At 38.7% G+C, this 15,110-nt stretch overlaps 2 protein-coding genes across 2 annotated transcripts in view; both read left to right on the plus strand.

The window, feature by feature from the left end:
• LOC145492922 (uncharacterized) overlaps positions 1-15,110 on the plus strand; it is a 100,624-nt gene that overhangs the window by 26,747 nt on the left and 58,767 nt on the right. The gene's annotated exons all lie outside the window — the stretch shown is intronic.
• LOC145493705 (acid-sensing ion channel 2-like) lies at positions 1,891-14,352 on the plus strand. Its single transcript, XM_081473171.1, has 7 exons — positions 1,891-2,539; positions 6,507-6,727; positions 8,031-8,187; positions 10,082-10,144; positions 10,910-11,090; positions 13,300-13,391; positions 14,240-14,352. The coding sequence occupies exons 1-7, from the start codon at positions 1,963-1,965 to the stop codon at positions 14,350-14,352; spliced, it is 1,404 nt and encodes a 467-aa protein (XP_081329297.1). The 5' UTR covers positions 1,891-1,962.

Here is a 15,110-nt window from a genome sequence, read left to right on the forward strand (position 1 = left end):
GGTTGCAACATAGGCAACATGACTTTATTTGCAGGCCGAGTCTTCATCCGAATCCATGCATGCACAGTGAAGAAACAGGCACGCTGGCAAGAAATATAAAGGTTGAATCATCTTGTTTATGCCAGAACTTTTCCACAGTTGATCATGAAGTTTCGCCAACTGCTCGCGCTTTGTTATTATTGCTTGATCTCAGGCTAGGATTTCAAGAAATGCTGCGATAAGACTGTTATTATTTTTAAAGTAGAGTGCACTGTTTACATGAAATGGTTGTGCTCGAATATTTACGCCAAACATGATGGATGCAACTGTAATCGATTTTTTACCCAAGCTACACGTTTCAGAATGTCTTCTTCTTGAAGTCAGGTTCGGCTGTGGGTCTTCCACAAAAATTAAAACTGCCGATAATGAACGATTAATATGCGTTACAGTTGTCACCTTCAAAAAAGAAAACATAGGCGGAAGGAAAATCACTTTCGGGGGATATGCACGTGGCGGTGATCGAACTAAATTTGCATAACATTACAATGTACCAAAAGCAGCGTGTATTTTAATTTAACTAAATGTTTGCCAAAGTTAATCATGTTGTCAATTTAAAAGGAATATAACCTTGTGAAAAACAAATTTCAAGCATCTTTATTGACAAAAAATGTTTCCATTCGCTTATTTTTTGTTCTTGATGAGGGTCGCTGACCAAGTTCCATGTTGGTTTCATGAATGACGAATTTAATAAAATATATCCCACGTTTATGTCTCTCGACGGGGTGCTTTTTTCGGGCCGCGGAAAAGACTTTCGCACTACAGAATATAGAAATATGGGCTATCAGAAAATTTTAGTTTCGACTTCAAATTCAATGTACCAGTGAGCTTTGGATGCATGGTATCGGAATTAGCTAAAGTTTGCCCTCTCGCTCACAGCTTCGATGAAGGTACTTGTATCGGCCTAAAATATTGTAACACTTGGAGCTTTTGCTAATAAAATTACTGCTTTAGAAACAGCAAGACATGCCCTATGAGCTATCCAAAGTATATTGATAGATAAAAATGGCGTTGATTGTACGAGAGAAAAGAAAATGCACAATTTTCAGCCATTTTCGGCTGCGGCAGGCAGCTAAAATGGCGATTTTCGAATTTTCCTCGATTTCGAAAACACTAAAGTACTTCGGGACCTTTGAATGGTATTTTCGATATCAACTCGCTATAGAGGTTATTTGGGCAAAATATGAAGAAATCCGAAATTTTACGACTGTCATCTCATTCTCGATATTTAGAGGAATTGGCTCTTAATTACTTACTTCAAGACTTGCAGCAGGGTCTTTTTCATTTTCGACCCAGGCTATTACAATTAGTTAACGCAAAACTATTGCCACAAGTAAGTTGAAATCCATCAGTCAAATTTGTTTAAAAAGAAGATATTCTTCACAGATCGTGCATATGCTAGTAAGAACATCTTCCCTACCTCTGGATTTTATGCCAGTTCCATGACAGAATTATAAGACATTAAGAATTTGCATTTAACAAGTCTGTTGTTTAAGTAGCAATCTTCTTTGAGGCACGTCTAAATTAAGAAGCTTAAGCACACAGTCGACGTGGCATGCTGATCAGTAAATCTAACTGGAATGGTTTTTTTTTCGCTTTTTTCCCACCTATTCGCGGTTACGTTCTCGCCAAAACCAATGTAGAGTTAACGGAGTTAACCAAGAACCTGAAGACATTTTTCCACCTGCATGTACGGTAGCCTTAATTAAAATGGGTTATTAAAAAATAACGACGAATCTGCAGGCATCTGCCTTCCTACGTTGATTTCACTTAAGAATCTAATTAAAATGTTTGCGCATATATCAACACAAGTGACGCCAGAGAGTGATAACAAACTATCGTATTAATATCGCAAAAGGCCGCTCGTGCGTCAAAAGTAATTCCAAAGCAAAGATATATGAATCAAATCCACTCTTGAAAACCGCCATGAGCAAAATCCTTCCTTTGTATAAGGAAGGCGTTAATTGGACCGAAAAGCCTTCTAAATCTGCAGTTATAAAGCAAAAATGGAGGGACTTCGTCGAAAACTCCACTCTCCACGGCATGCATTGTATAATTTCGAGTCAAACAACCTTTCGCCGCATTATATGGACTTTGATCCTTTTGGTTGGAGTTGGGTACTTTTCATATCAGTCCTCGGTGCTTTTGACGAAATATCTCAGTTTCCGTGTCACAACAAAGACAACACTTGTATTCGAACAGGAACCCGAGTTTCCAGCGGTCACTATTTGCAATTTTAACATGCTGAGGAAGTCTTTGGTAGAGAAGCACAATTTTACAGAAATCACAGATCAGGTGTTGATGAGCAAAGCTGGAGAAAAAATTAACGACACCACTGACTGGGGTCGTTACAAGGACCTAGACGTCTTCGAAATTTACCTGAAAGCTGGACATGGAATCCAAGATATGTTATTTGACTGTTCGTGGAAAGGCGAAAGATGTGGCCATCAAAATTTCACACCCATTTTAACAACTATGGGGCTGTGTCACACATTTAACTCAGGTAAGATAACAATCGCAACTCACACATTTTCTACTAACGCATTCCAGGAGTCAAGAACTGCTTTTTTTGTTTGTCTCTTTCTAACGTTTTCCTCCATACTAAATAAGTTAAACATATCCCGTTGTCAACTTCAACATGAAATGGAGATGAACGTGATCGGGTAGATTACAAAATATTCCAGAGGAGACAAATGTAACAATTTTCTGATTTTCTTTAAATATGTTGAACGAAAAATCGAAGTTTTTTTTTATTTCATTACTTCTCTCGGAGCAGTAATTTCTCAATCAATTATTAATACCATTTGTGGATGCATTTAAAGATTTGCTTCTTTAAACGTCAATTCTAATGTGTGAAATTTAGGTAATATACAGTGTACATATATGTATATGTTTTTAACCGAAAAAGGTCAACGCTTCTTTTTTTCGTTAACTGTTTTTTCCCCACACTGATTAAGCTTAGTTAGTTGCTAAATACACCTGATAAGCATGCCAAATTTAAATTATTTGTATTTTTCTTGAAGAAAAGAAAACAATGTAGCTCTCTGTATGGGGCTAGATTTGTAATTGCAATTCAAAGTCGGCCAAAAATTGCAGGTGATAACGACCTATCAATTCTGTTTGCTTATTAAAATGTCTAGCACAGCTCTGACTCTCAACAATCTTAAGTTATTATGTTTAGGTTATGTCAGCATCTGCTATAGTCCATGATATTCATAAAATTTCCTTGCTCAAGCAAAAACTGCATGTTGCACTGATTTTTTCGTGTATGTGGTATGACATCGGTATGGCATTCGTTTTGCTGGGCTAATTTTGTCATCGTAGATTGTCTGGGAAAATGTCCGAGGACCTCTACAAATTCTTAAAAGGAAAACAACTTTGTAAAAAACTCTGGGAATGAATGAATGAACTTTATTTAAGAGTCTGAGCATTTAGCTTGGAAAACTAATTGTGAACACTCAAATAATAATAATAATAACAATGACAATGACAATGACAGTGACAGTGACAGTGACAATGACAATGACAATGACAATGACAATGACAATGACAATGACAATGACAATGACAATAACAATGACAATGGCAATGGCAATGACAATGACAATGACAATGGCAATGGCAATGACAATGACGACGACAACGATAATGATTATAATAATAATAATAAATGAATAGATAATTACATAAGATACATAAATTTGTACACATGTTAAAATTGTTCTAGAGTAAGAACATAAAACGTAAAACCAGGAGCCATAATCGGGGACGGAGACCGTAAGTCTTGGGATCCGCGCGCACCTATGATATGGGACAATTTTTCTATTTTTAGAACAAATTGCGCCATCCTGACGTCATTTATACGCGCGGATCCACGCACATGTCGCGGGCTCTCGTGTGGATGTTGTCACGTTGCGTGATCAAATGGTGAGAGTGCAGATTTTTCACAGCGATGGCAGGGAATAAGGCAGGGAATTAGATCCAGGGCTCTTATATGTAGCTTTATGCTCTAAACAAATGGAAAAGGTGAGTTCTTCAGGGTCGAAAACAAGACTTCAATTTCGCGATGTGAATGAATAATAATATATAGATTTAGGCCAGCCTAAAAGCGTAGCTCCTGGGCCGCGTTGTCCAGAGCCAGATAAGCCAGGAGAAGGTAGAATTTTGATTTCAGTTTTGTAGCTTTGCGGCGCGGTTTTCTGTATATTGTTTGGCCTTCTGTTTTGAGTTTTAATAATCACTATATACACAAACCAAAGCAGCCAAAAAACATTTCCGAACAATCCTGCCCTGTTTTCAACAAGTTAACCTTAGATGAGCCCGCGATCCAATCGAAAACCAGCACTTGGTCAGCGGTCAACTTTAAAAAAACACGCGACCTCGATAAGCTGTAAACTTGAGCCCGCGACATGGTCACGTGATACCGGTCAGTGGATACCTTGTTTTGACAGGTGTCAATTGATCATAACATGGATGTCCAATATCAAAGAAGTACACGGTAAACCAAGACTGCATGTCTCTGTCAACCTATTATTTGGAGTATGGCGGCCATGTTGCGCGACTCCGTCGTCGTCGTCGTCGTCGTCGCCGTCGTGCGTACGCGCCCACGAGCAATACCGCTAGCCATGATGACCATGAGAAAATCAACTCATGGGTTCCTTTTCTCTCCTATATGAGTATGGGGCTCCGCTTGGCGGCCTTTCGGGCCGCCGGAGCTCCGCTAATATGTGCTCGCGTTAGTTGAACGCGTAAGCTCTTGCGTTTGTTCTGTAAAGAAAAGTTATGAAAGAAAGCTCTTTACTTTGGTATCGAGTTAATTTGAGAGTTTTCCAAACAATGCTTAATCATAATCAAACCCTGTTGTTGATAGTTTCTTATTGCTTCTGTTTGTTTGGCGAGTTTGCAGAAGTTTTCTTAAGAGAAAGTCTGACGTGTACATAAGTAGCTCATTTGCATAGTGCAGCGCGTGCACCTTCAAATCCGAGTCGGTGTTTTCAATTGTCAACAAATCTTGACAAAGATTTCTTTCGTTGTCTTTTGCGCTGAGATGCTGCAACAATTTTCACCAACGCCAAAAGGCTACTAACATCATGTGTATTTCATCATGTGAAATTTTACACTGCGAAAATAAAGTAAACAAGGAGTTTTGATAACTCAACCAACAAAATCGAAATCTTTATTCGAGTACCGTTGCTATTCGAGTTGATTAAAGAAAGCTGATTATTTCTGCTGTATTCACATATTTTCAGCTAAGCTTTTAATATGTTCTCAAACATTTATCAACCTTAAACATATTTAAAAACTAGAGATGTTATATGAGTTCGATGTACGTTTTCACACGAAAGTGGGGAAGTCCAATTTGTCATGTTTTACTGATTGTACAAAACACGCATCGGCGGGCGCTCTTATTCATCGACAACAGACAATTTATTGGATTTTTACACAAACAAAACTGAGCAGCATCTACAGACATAAACTTTATTGTCACTTATTGGGCCTTGATAAAGCATCAAGCGTTGCTTACAATTTAGGCAAAACTCAAACTTGCAATTACGTTGTTGTACTTTTAATTACTTTGTTTTACTTTTCGGTCGAGAGAGACTGGCGAAATCCTCGCAACCGTGTGGCAAGAGGAGGGAAACTTTGAAGTCCTGAAACGGTGCTATATCCAAATATATCCAACTGTTTTTTGTTGTGTTATGGAAAAGCTGTTAATCTTCGTTCAACATATGTCAGAATATGTGAAACTTAGCGTGGAGTAATGTGGAGCTCTTGCAAAAGAAGCAGCGGAACACAACTTGGTCAGCAATATAAAGCGGGACATAACTAAATTCGGCACTGTCTTACTTGACTCAAACTGGAGTAGCTTACGACGAAAATACTAAAGCAAAATGCCAACGGACATGAACGTATTGATTTGTGGGCCAAAAGCATCAAACATTTCGGGAATTTCGGACGCCATTTCCTCGCGCTGTATCCGCAAAAATCCACGCAGCATGTACGCGCGTGTGCCGCACATGATGGCGCAATTTGTTCTAAAAATAGAAAAATTGTCCCATATCATGGGGACAGCCCCAATACTAGAAATAGCGCGCGCTTACGGTCTCCGTCCCCGATTATGGCTCCTGGTAAAACTTATTAATCACATATGTTCTGACGGTAAATCCGTCATCATCACTGTTACGGTTTCGTTACACATAATACTAACATCACAAGTTTTCGATGCGTAAAATTTTACATTTTATAAAATTTTGTATGTATAAAATTTTAAGTTATAAAATTGGGATGTATGAAATTTTAAAAGCAAGTGCGGGCAAACCTGACCGTAAACTGCCGGTCAAGCTGCATGCATACTAGGTAAGCGTCAAATTTTAAGATTGACCAGCTGATTCGTTAATTCATCAATTGTAGGAGCTTGTTGAAACTATTTGAATTAAAGCGACGTCATGATACAAACCTTTTCTTTCTAGGTAAAGATGGTCGACAAATCTTAACAGTCAACCATGCAGGCGCCAAGTTTGGCTTGAACCTGAAGTTAAATATTCAACAGTTTGACTATTATGGATCTTGGACCTCTCAAGCAGGCCTTAAGGTTCTTATTCATCATCACGAGACACCACCGACGGTTGAGGAGCTCGGTTTCTCTTTGGCTTCAGGAACAAGCACCCTTGCAGCAATCAGAAAAGAAAAGGTACGAGTCCCTAACACTTCATTTCAAAGTGCCAAAATAGCAAAATGAATTGTTCTTAAAGAAAGCTCTGATCTATGTCGTAGGGCAAGATAATACCAATTTGATTATCATTCTGAATTTGATTTAGTAAACTAACCACTGAAGCGAATTTGCGAAAAGCCGGTGTTTCGTACTTTGGTTTAGCCTCTCGCTGGAACATTTTGCTTCAACGAAGGGCTTACGCCCAAAACGTTAACTTTTCCCAAACCCACATCAACGTTTAATTTACCTCTAACATCTTCAAGTTGTTTCAAAGTTGATAAGCGACTAAGTGGTCTGAATGTAAACTACTCGTATCAGAGTATTATTTCTTTTGAGACTCGAATTCTATTACGACAGGGTGTACGAGGGTTTCTCTGCCGCGTATACTTGTTTACATACATTACGTATGGGCTCTAAGCTCATATACACGGCTATTTAGATCGCGTATTTACGCATTTTTATATGGTCATATATTGTCGTAAACCCAAGCGCGGGGATATGCACACGAAATAAATGCCCAAATATACGCGTCCAACAAGGACCCATATCTACGCGTACTAAAATGCGCAAATTACATTGTGTATGCCAGAACGGAAAGTGACTTTTATCAGAATGGCTTGTTCATGTTTGGTAGCAACGAAAATTACTTTAACTCGAAATCATCAATATGGCGGCAGTGTTAAAATGATTTGCGGCTAAAGACAGGAATTGCATCACACTAAAATGTGTTCCGGTTAGCCTATGTATCACTACGGTTAGGTTAGGCAGCACTCCGGTTAGCCTAAATACCACTTTGGTTAGCCTGAACAGCACTCTGGTTAGCCTAAGTAGCGTTTCGGTTAGCTTAAGTTAGCGCTGACTTGGAAATGGTTAGCTCTAACTTTAATAAGGTGCAATTCCTGTCTTTAGCTGCATGTGCAAAACGTCTTGTCTTGGTCTATCTGCTTCTGCTCCAAATCCCATACGTAAGGTTTGTTAACAAGTATAAGCAGCAGAGAAACCCGCGTATACCCTGTCGTAATTTTGAAACAAATGGCCAACCATATTAATCTTCTTTCCTTCCTTCCAACCTTCTTTGTCTCTCTTCCTGCCTTTTTTCCTTCCGACCTCAGTCTCCCCTTCTCTCCCTCCAACCCTTTCCCGGTCTCTCCTCTCTCGCTTGTTTCTTTCGACGTACTTCCTTTGTATGTGAGAAACACCTTACACTTTAGATGCTCTCTTTACATGCTTCAGGAAATACAAATACTGTTGAATGATTGTCTATATTGATTCAATGTTTAAGGTTCATAACCTGAGGCATCCCTATGAAACGAATTGTTCAGACCATGCCATCGAACACCTTCCTGGTTACAGTAAATATACAACGCCTGCGTGTATGCTGGCGTGCCACTCAAAATACCTGGTTGAAAAATGTGGCTGCAGGGACGTGAGGATTCTTGGTAAGTACCAGCTTGTCGACTTAGAACAACGACATCGACAAAAATCCCATCGATAACTACAACGATAAAGTGAGCAGTACAAACAGCAACGAAAACACCAACCACAACAATAACAACAACAATCACAACACAAAGAACAACCACAACAAAAACATCAACAAAGAATATAGTAAAACAAATATATATGTTTGTATCCTTGGCGTTCGGAGCTGTTAAAATGGTTTCCTTACCCATGAAGGATTTAAGACTGTGTCCATGAGAAAACCATGCAGATGGTAATACAGTTGAAATCAACGGTTTCGCTCAAACTTGGCACAAATGTTGGCTTTGGCGAGTGATTATGGATAAAATGTAAGTCAAAAGATTATATTCCCTTCAAGTTAACAAAAATAGCCAGTTTACACTAATTTATGCTTATTTAATTAATTGCCGGTCTTTAGTTTAGTATTTGTACAACAAGAAAGGCCATGTGAAAACCCACCATAAAACACTTCGCCGACACTCCGCCATCTTTGACGTTGAAAAGTTAGTGGTGATCTTCCTTTAATTCAATAGGCACGTCATGTATGGTGATACAAATTGTATAGAAATATGATTCTCAAAGATGGCGGAATGTTCCGTGGTTGGGTTTGGACGAAATCTGTATAAAAAGTAGCAGCTACGGCTCGCTCTTGATTTTGGCCGGCCTTTTAAGTAGCTTTCAGTTGAAAAACCTGTTGACATCTCTAATGGTGAAAGCGAGACGGCAATGGATATTGTTTTTTTGTTTTGTTTTGTTTTGTTTTTCATTGACGCGCGTCGATCAAACGAAAAGATGACTAAAACAGAACACTTTGAAAGGGCATCAAAGTTCGTAATGTTCTATGTAAAGATTACGCCAGCACAGAAAAAAAAATTGAAGTCCTCAAACATTTAACGGCTTTTTTGAGAATTTTAGTGATTGCTCTCACTATCCATATTAGAATAACGTGTATTTTGAGAGAAATCAAATTGTCTTGTTCAAATGAATATCTGTGCTTTGAGACTGACAATTGTAGAATATGATTCAATGGATTTTATTTTCACATAATATAGCCTTTCTTGTAGAAGAGAAACTATAAACCAAAGAGAGCTAATTAAATATGCATAAATTAATGAGAAATGGCCATTTTTGCACGGGTCCCCTCTAACTTGATGGAAATAAAGCCTTTTGACTTACTTTTTCGCGGTAATCATTCACTCACCAAACCCAACATTTCTGCAAGTTTGAGCGAAATCGGTGATTTAAGCTGTATCACCTGTTTCCCAGTTCTGTCTGGTTTTCTCATGAACATGCTCTAAATTTCCCCATCATTGCACGTTTTGCTTAAGTCACGGATAATGTCCGGGAATTTGAAAGATACTTTTAGCGGTGTTTAATTTCCCGATTTTTCTTCAAGTTGAAGCAAACATTGTTTATCAGGGAAGACAGGTGCCAATTCTACGTAGGAGTCAAAGAAGATACATTGATTTTAAGCCGTTCCGGAACTCATCTTCTCAAAATCATTAGTAATTTATCATGTTTAAACAAAGTAAATCATGACCGTGACAGTGTTTGGATATCTAATCTTAATCAGCATAGATTTTTGCGATTTTATTTCTCCGTTTTCTCCTTAGTTTTGGTTTCGATTGAGAAGATATAACAAATTCTCAAGACGTCAGAGTTTGACCACATTTCCAAACACCTCGAAGTTCGTCAAAAGTACTCCGCTGCGCGTCGTATTTTCAACTCTTCTCTTGGCGTTTGAAAATGTGGTCAACCACGATCTTTCATGTTTGATATATTACATGAACAGCTATTGTGTGGTCAAAAGCAAGCTAAAGCTCTCCTGTTGAATGCTATTGAGTTGTGTTGAACAGTTTTTTTTTTTTTCAGCTGAAACGAACGCCGAAGTATGTGGTATACACAAAATGGCAACCTGCCTCTTTCGTGAATACGGTAGGTTGCATCGTTTCACACAAAACAATCCTTTGCAGGAAAAAAAGATGGTGGATGTACATTTTACCACAATGAGCCTTACACAGCCTATAAAGTACAAGGAAAGCCAAATTTTTGCAATATTTGTCCCTGTGCTGACGACATTGTGTGTGCTAGATTTAGAGATTTTTATGTACGTTTTTATGAGCATTGTGTCTTATGAGCATTGTGTCTTCGTGCGCTAAGAATTATGGGTAAATGAACCAGTCGCCATGTTTATTTCTTGCCTTTATCTCCATAATTACACACCCCAAGAATTCGAGCAAAAATGTGTAAGGAAATGTATGCTTGCGGATTTGCTGGTGGTCAATGTTATATCAACGATAACACTTTCAAAACAGATAATCTACAAGTGTCTACCTCACTTAGCCCGGGAGACTACAAAATTTGTCTTATTATACATTGAAGTCTCAGTCCCTATATATCTCTCTCTAACTTAATCCATATCTACAGGGACTTTTTTTCATTAGTCGAGCGTTCTTCTTTGGCTGATAACACTTACAGGTATACCTTGGTTATTCATTACGAAAAACCTGTTCGAATAATTGTTTTGGTCGATATGACCCGTGCGGCCTCGCTCACACAATCCTATCAGTTGAAAGCCATAGTACCCAGGGGGCAGGGGGGGGGAAGGTTGGGGGGGAGTAGTATGATCAAAGTAGGCTAGTTCAACTTGCAGAAAGAAACACTGGAATGATATGTTTTTGATCTCGCTTTCTTTTACAGAAGATTTCTATAAGGTCTTTGGGGAACGCTGCAAGTGTCCGGTTCCCTGTGAGATAACGTCTTTTAAAGCTGTCCTGTCTTACGCTGCCTTCCCAAGCCATATCTTTCTAGAGGAAATGATAAGAGTGAATGTCAAAAATGCTACAGAAGAAGAGATAAAAGATTTCATTTCGATGGTCTCGTAAGTATTATAAATAATTTTATCATGTTAAAGGGCCTGCATGGTAAGAAAGCGCCTCGTTCCATACTAAGAGTAAAACACGGAAAATTGGTGTTTCCACAGAGGGTGCGGGGCAAAGGTAAATAGTCCCGGGCTGCACGTGGTTTTGATTTGTTGATTTTTATTGGCTAATAAAAAATTCCAGTGGACATTATTCGTTACCCAGGCCCCTGAAGGGTTCTGAGACTACAAGAGGCACAGAGGAGTAATCTTAGCGCATTAGTCTAAGTCAGTATCGAGTGATAGGCTGGGATCACTTTACTGTCACTGTGCCCCTTTCTATAAATAAATACTAGTGGTAATCAAAGATTATGAGAGTGCGTTCGACGCCGTCACTTTAATATATATATATGCCTTAAATAAATGGTTACACTAGCTGATTTTCTCTGTCTATTGCCAAAAATAGACAACCGAGGTTTTACAGACAGATATATCATAGTGTCAAAGTCCATTCATTGATTCATTCAATCCATCCATCCATCCATCCATTCATGCCCGTTTAAGAGGTCCCTGTGCTAACTATGATTTGTTGATTGGTTGCGTGACAGCACCAGTTTCCGTCGACTCAAATTTCGTGCTAATTTCGTGCTAAGTATTCTCACATAACTGGTAATGTTTAAGCGTAAGAGTTAATTTGAAAAAGTATATTTTATATACATTATTCTAAGCTGGAAGCACAAATATAAGCAAAGATTTGCAATCGTGTGCTCGTTTATCGTCAGCGTAAAACAAACTCCGTGCGACTTATTCGAGTATTTCGCCTGATGAATAAAGTAAACTGCATTTACATAATTTGCCGTTCCTTGGTTCAGGCACACTCACCGGATAAAGACTGAGCTACATGTATCTGTCGCGACTGGAACTAATCAACAAAATATAGCTGGTTTCCTATAATTATAAACATTCCAAAGCCAAGCCGATTCAAAGTCGTGCTCGTTAACATAGAAACTAAACAAGGACAATTCCCTCAGATTTCGATAAATGCTACCGTCGAAGCGTTTATATTCACCAATATCCAACGCTAAGAGCACAAAATAGCGAAGCCCACGGCGACTGAATAGTCAAAGAAAGATCCAGCGCAAAGACGAGCTCGCATGGCCTGCTTACATGCTCACATGTTCGCCGCATGTCTCATCACGTGTAATCACATGTCTGCACATGTCCCTGCAAAAATCAAGCGGGGTAGCAATTTTGGTGTCCTTACAGGATTGTGGTTTTTTTTTCGGCCTATAACCGTGCACAGGAAAAACAACTCTGGAAAGCCACAGGTCAAAATTAGGCTTGCGTTCTTCGAACGCATTAAAAGAGTGAAGACGAATAGAACATATTCGTATTTTCGGTATTAGACTGGAACTAGCTTGCAGCGGAGGTTTATGCATGGGTTATATCGTTTTTATCTCTTTTTTTTAAAAAAAGAGAGATAAATATGATTTGCATTTGAAAAGACTGCCCGCGTTAGCCTCAGTTGCAAGCTAGTTCCAGTCCAATACCGAGAAAACGAATATGGCTTATTGTCAGAACAGCATACCAGTTGCTAGGATAGGATTACCTAGGATGTACTGTATCCCTCACAGGGGCTAAATCCTCGTAGTCACTTCATGCAGTGACTATGCTATGGAAAGCCAGATATAAGCGCCTGTCTATTTGATAAATCGTCAAACCTTGAATAGATACTTTCACCACAAAAGGCTTATTCTAGGCTTTTTTTTCCTGTTGTCTTAACGATTCCCTAAGTGCCCTATTTATCATTTCTGGAGATATCATGTTTTCGTTTTTTTAAAACAGGCATTTCCAGGATTAAATTAATGAATCTGAAGTTGATAACTAGAGAGCTCAGTCACGGCATTTTGAGTTACTTTTGTCACGTACAAAATTAGTTTTAAATTAAAGGAACCCTGGAAAAGAAGTTTTCTAAGATAGAAGAACACATCAAACAGGTAATGATAAACCACAAAGAAACAAAGATAGCCAAGGATGGAGAAGATTGAAACGGATCACAAACGAAGAACTTGAAAAATTTAGGCTTAACGTTTCAAGGAGCACAAACCGTGACGTAATTCCTTTAAAGGTCCCTATAAAGTTAGGCTACCGTAAGTAACTTCGAAGCGCTTCTTCCCTCTCTAATTTTCATCACCTTATGACATATTTTCTTTCTTTTGTTTCGCAACAGTGGAAACTTCTTAGAACTTAACGTGCATTTTCAAGACCTGAACATGTTTGTGCTCGAGCAACAACCCGCTTACAGTAAAGAAAGTCTGCTTGGTAAGTGTTGGGAACGAATAGTTTCTGACTTCCAGCCAAACGGAAGTTCTGCAAACATAAATCCAGATGCAGATAAAGAAAAGTATACTCTTTCATGACTCCATGGCTGCACCACATGGTAATTAGAATCAGTTAAGATGTACCAAGAGGGCATAAAGTGTAAAGGAGTTAGTCCTCCATATTGGCCTTATTCTAAACAGTTATTGAATGAGGTTTTTCTTTTGATATCCAGAATAATATCAAGGTCGAGGTAGGTGTGATCAGCCGAAGCCGAGGGCTAAGGCTGATAACCTTTACCGAGCCCTTGCTTATTCTGGATATCACAAAAACCGAATCTAAGTCATGTATTTGTTTCTTCACTGACGGAAAGCAACACAAAACGCGCGAACTTGACATGATTACCCTCAGAAATTATGCACCGCGGTCATACACGACACGATTACCCGTGACCTTGAGTGTCCTTGACATAATTATTGTATAATCTGCAGCTAGATGACGTCACAGGCGCTGATTTCGAAAATTCACTGTACGCTTTCAGCCATTCAGAAAAGAGATAGTGAGTTCAATGTATAATAATTTAGGTAACTTCTTTTAAGTTAGTTTTTAGGTCAAAACCCCACTAGGGTCTAAGAATGGCCGGCACTGTTAAGCGGGCTTTAGACATACGTGGACAGTCCATTCTAGATGAGTCGACACATGTAGTGAATTAAACGACAAAAAAGATACTCAAGCTACGAAAAGGTTAATTTAAGAGACACTATTAATACTAACGCTTATCTGTCCGTTTTTAGTTCGGAATAAGTTGCACAAGTGGATTTATTTATTTTTTTTTTTTTTCTGTTTGTCAGGTGAAATAGGCGGACAACTTGGCCTTTGCATTGGTGCCAGTATTTTGACCATTTTGGAGTTCTGTGACGTTATATTCACCATTTTGAAAATACGGTTTGGAAGAGCTGGATAACGTTCTCACACCAATTTTATATTAGCTGTAGCCCTTCTGTAAAGAGCACTCAATCGCCGCATCCTCTCAGTTATTAAAATTTCACGAAAGTTTTCGCAGCGTGATAAGATAGATATATTCTCAATTAGGATAAATCTACTTGCGTTCTACATTAACGAATGCCGTTCTATGCGTAATAGAACTCGAGAGCGAATAATCTAATTGCTAAATGGTGACTGACATGAAACAACAACAACAACAACAGAAACAGCAAAACAAAACAAACAGGCAAACAAACAGACATCGCGAGGGCTCTGGAAACGTCACTGGTTTGAAATTCGAAAATCTTACTCGTACTCGTAGTCCAATCTAAAGGTCTCTAATAATTGGGCAATTACTACAGGCAAACTTCCTTGAAATTTTCATTTCAATAGTCAGTAGTTGTGATTTTTAGGAAAATGATTGTAAGATCTTAATTCCGGTGTACTTCGTAAGTGATTGCATGTTTTTCCATAGGGAGTGGCCGCAATCAATTTAACAAATTGACGTCAGTTTTTCATGCGTCTGTCCGGTTATTGATCATGAATTTCTTCATAACATTGTTAAAGTAGCTGTGGATCCACGAGGCGATAGCCGAGTGGATCCGCTGGTTGACGCATCGCATAAATTATTAATTCATGTGTCTGTCCGCTTATTGACAATAACAATTAGCCAATGAGCGCGCGAGAATTTCTGCAGTTATTGTAAAAAATAATATTAGCCTATCACCCGCATCAATT

The sequence above is a fragment of the Orbicella franksi genome, chromosome 7, assembly GCF_964199315.1.
Source record: "Orbicella franksi chromosome 7, jaOrbFran1.1, whole genome shotgun sequence".
NCBI classification, from domain to species: domain Eukaryota; kingdom Metazoa; phylum Cnidaria; class Anthozoa; order Scleractinia; family Merulinidae; genus Orbicella; species Orbicella franksi.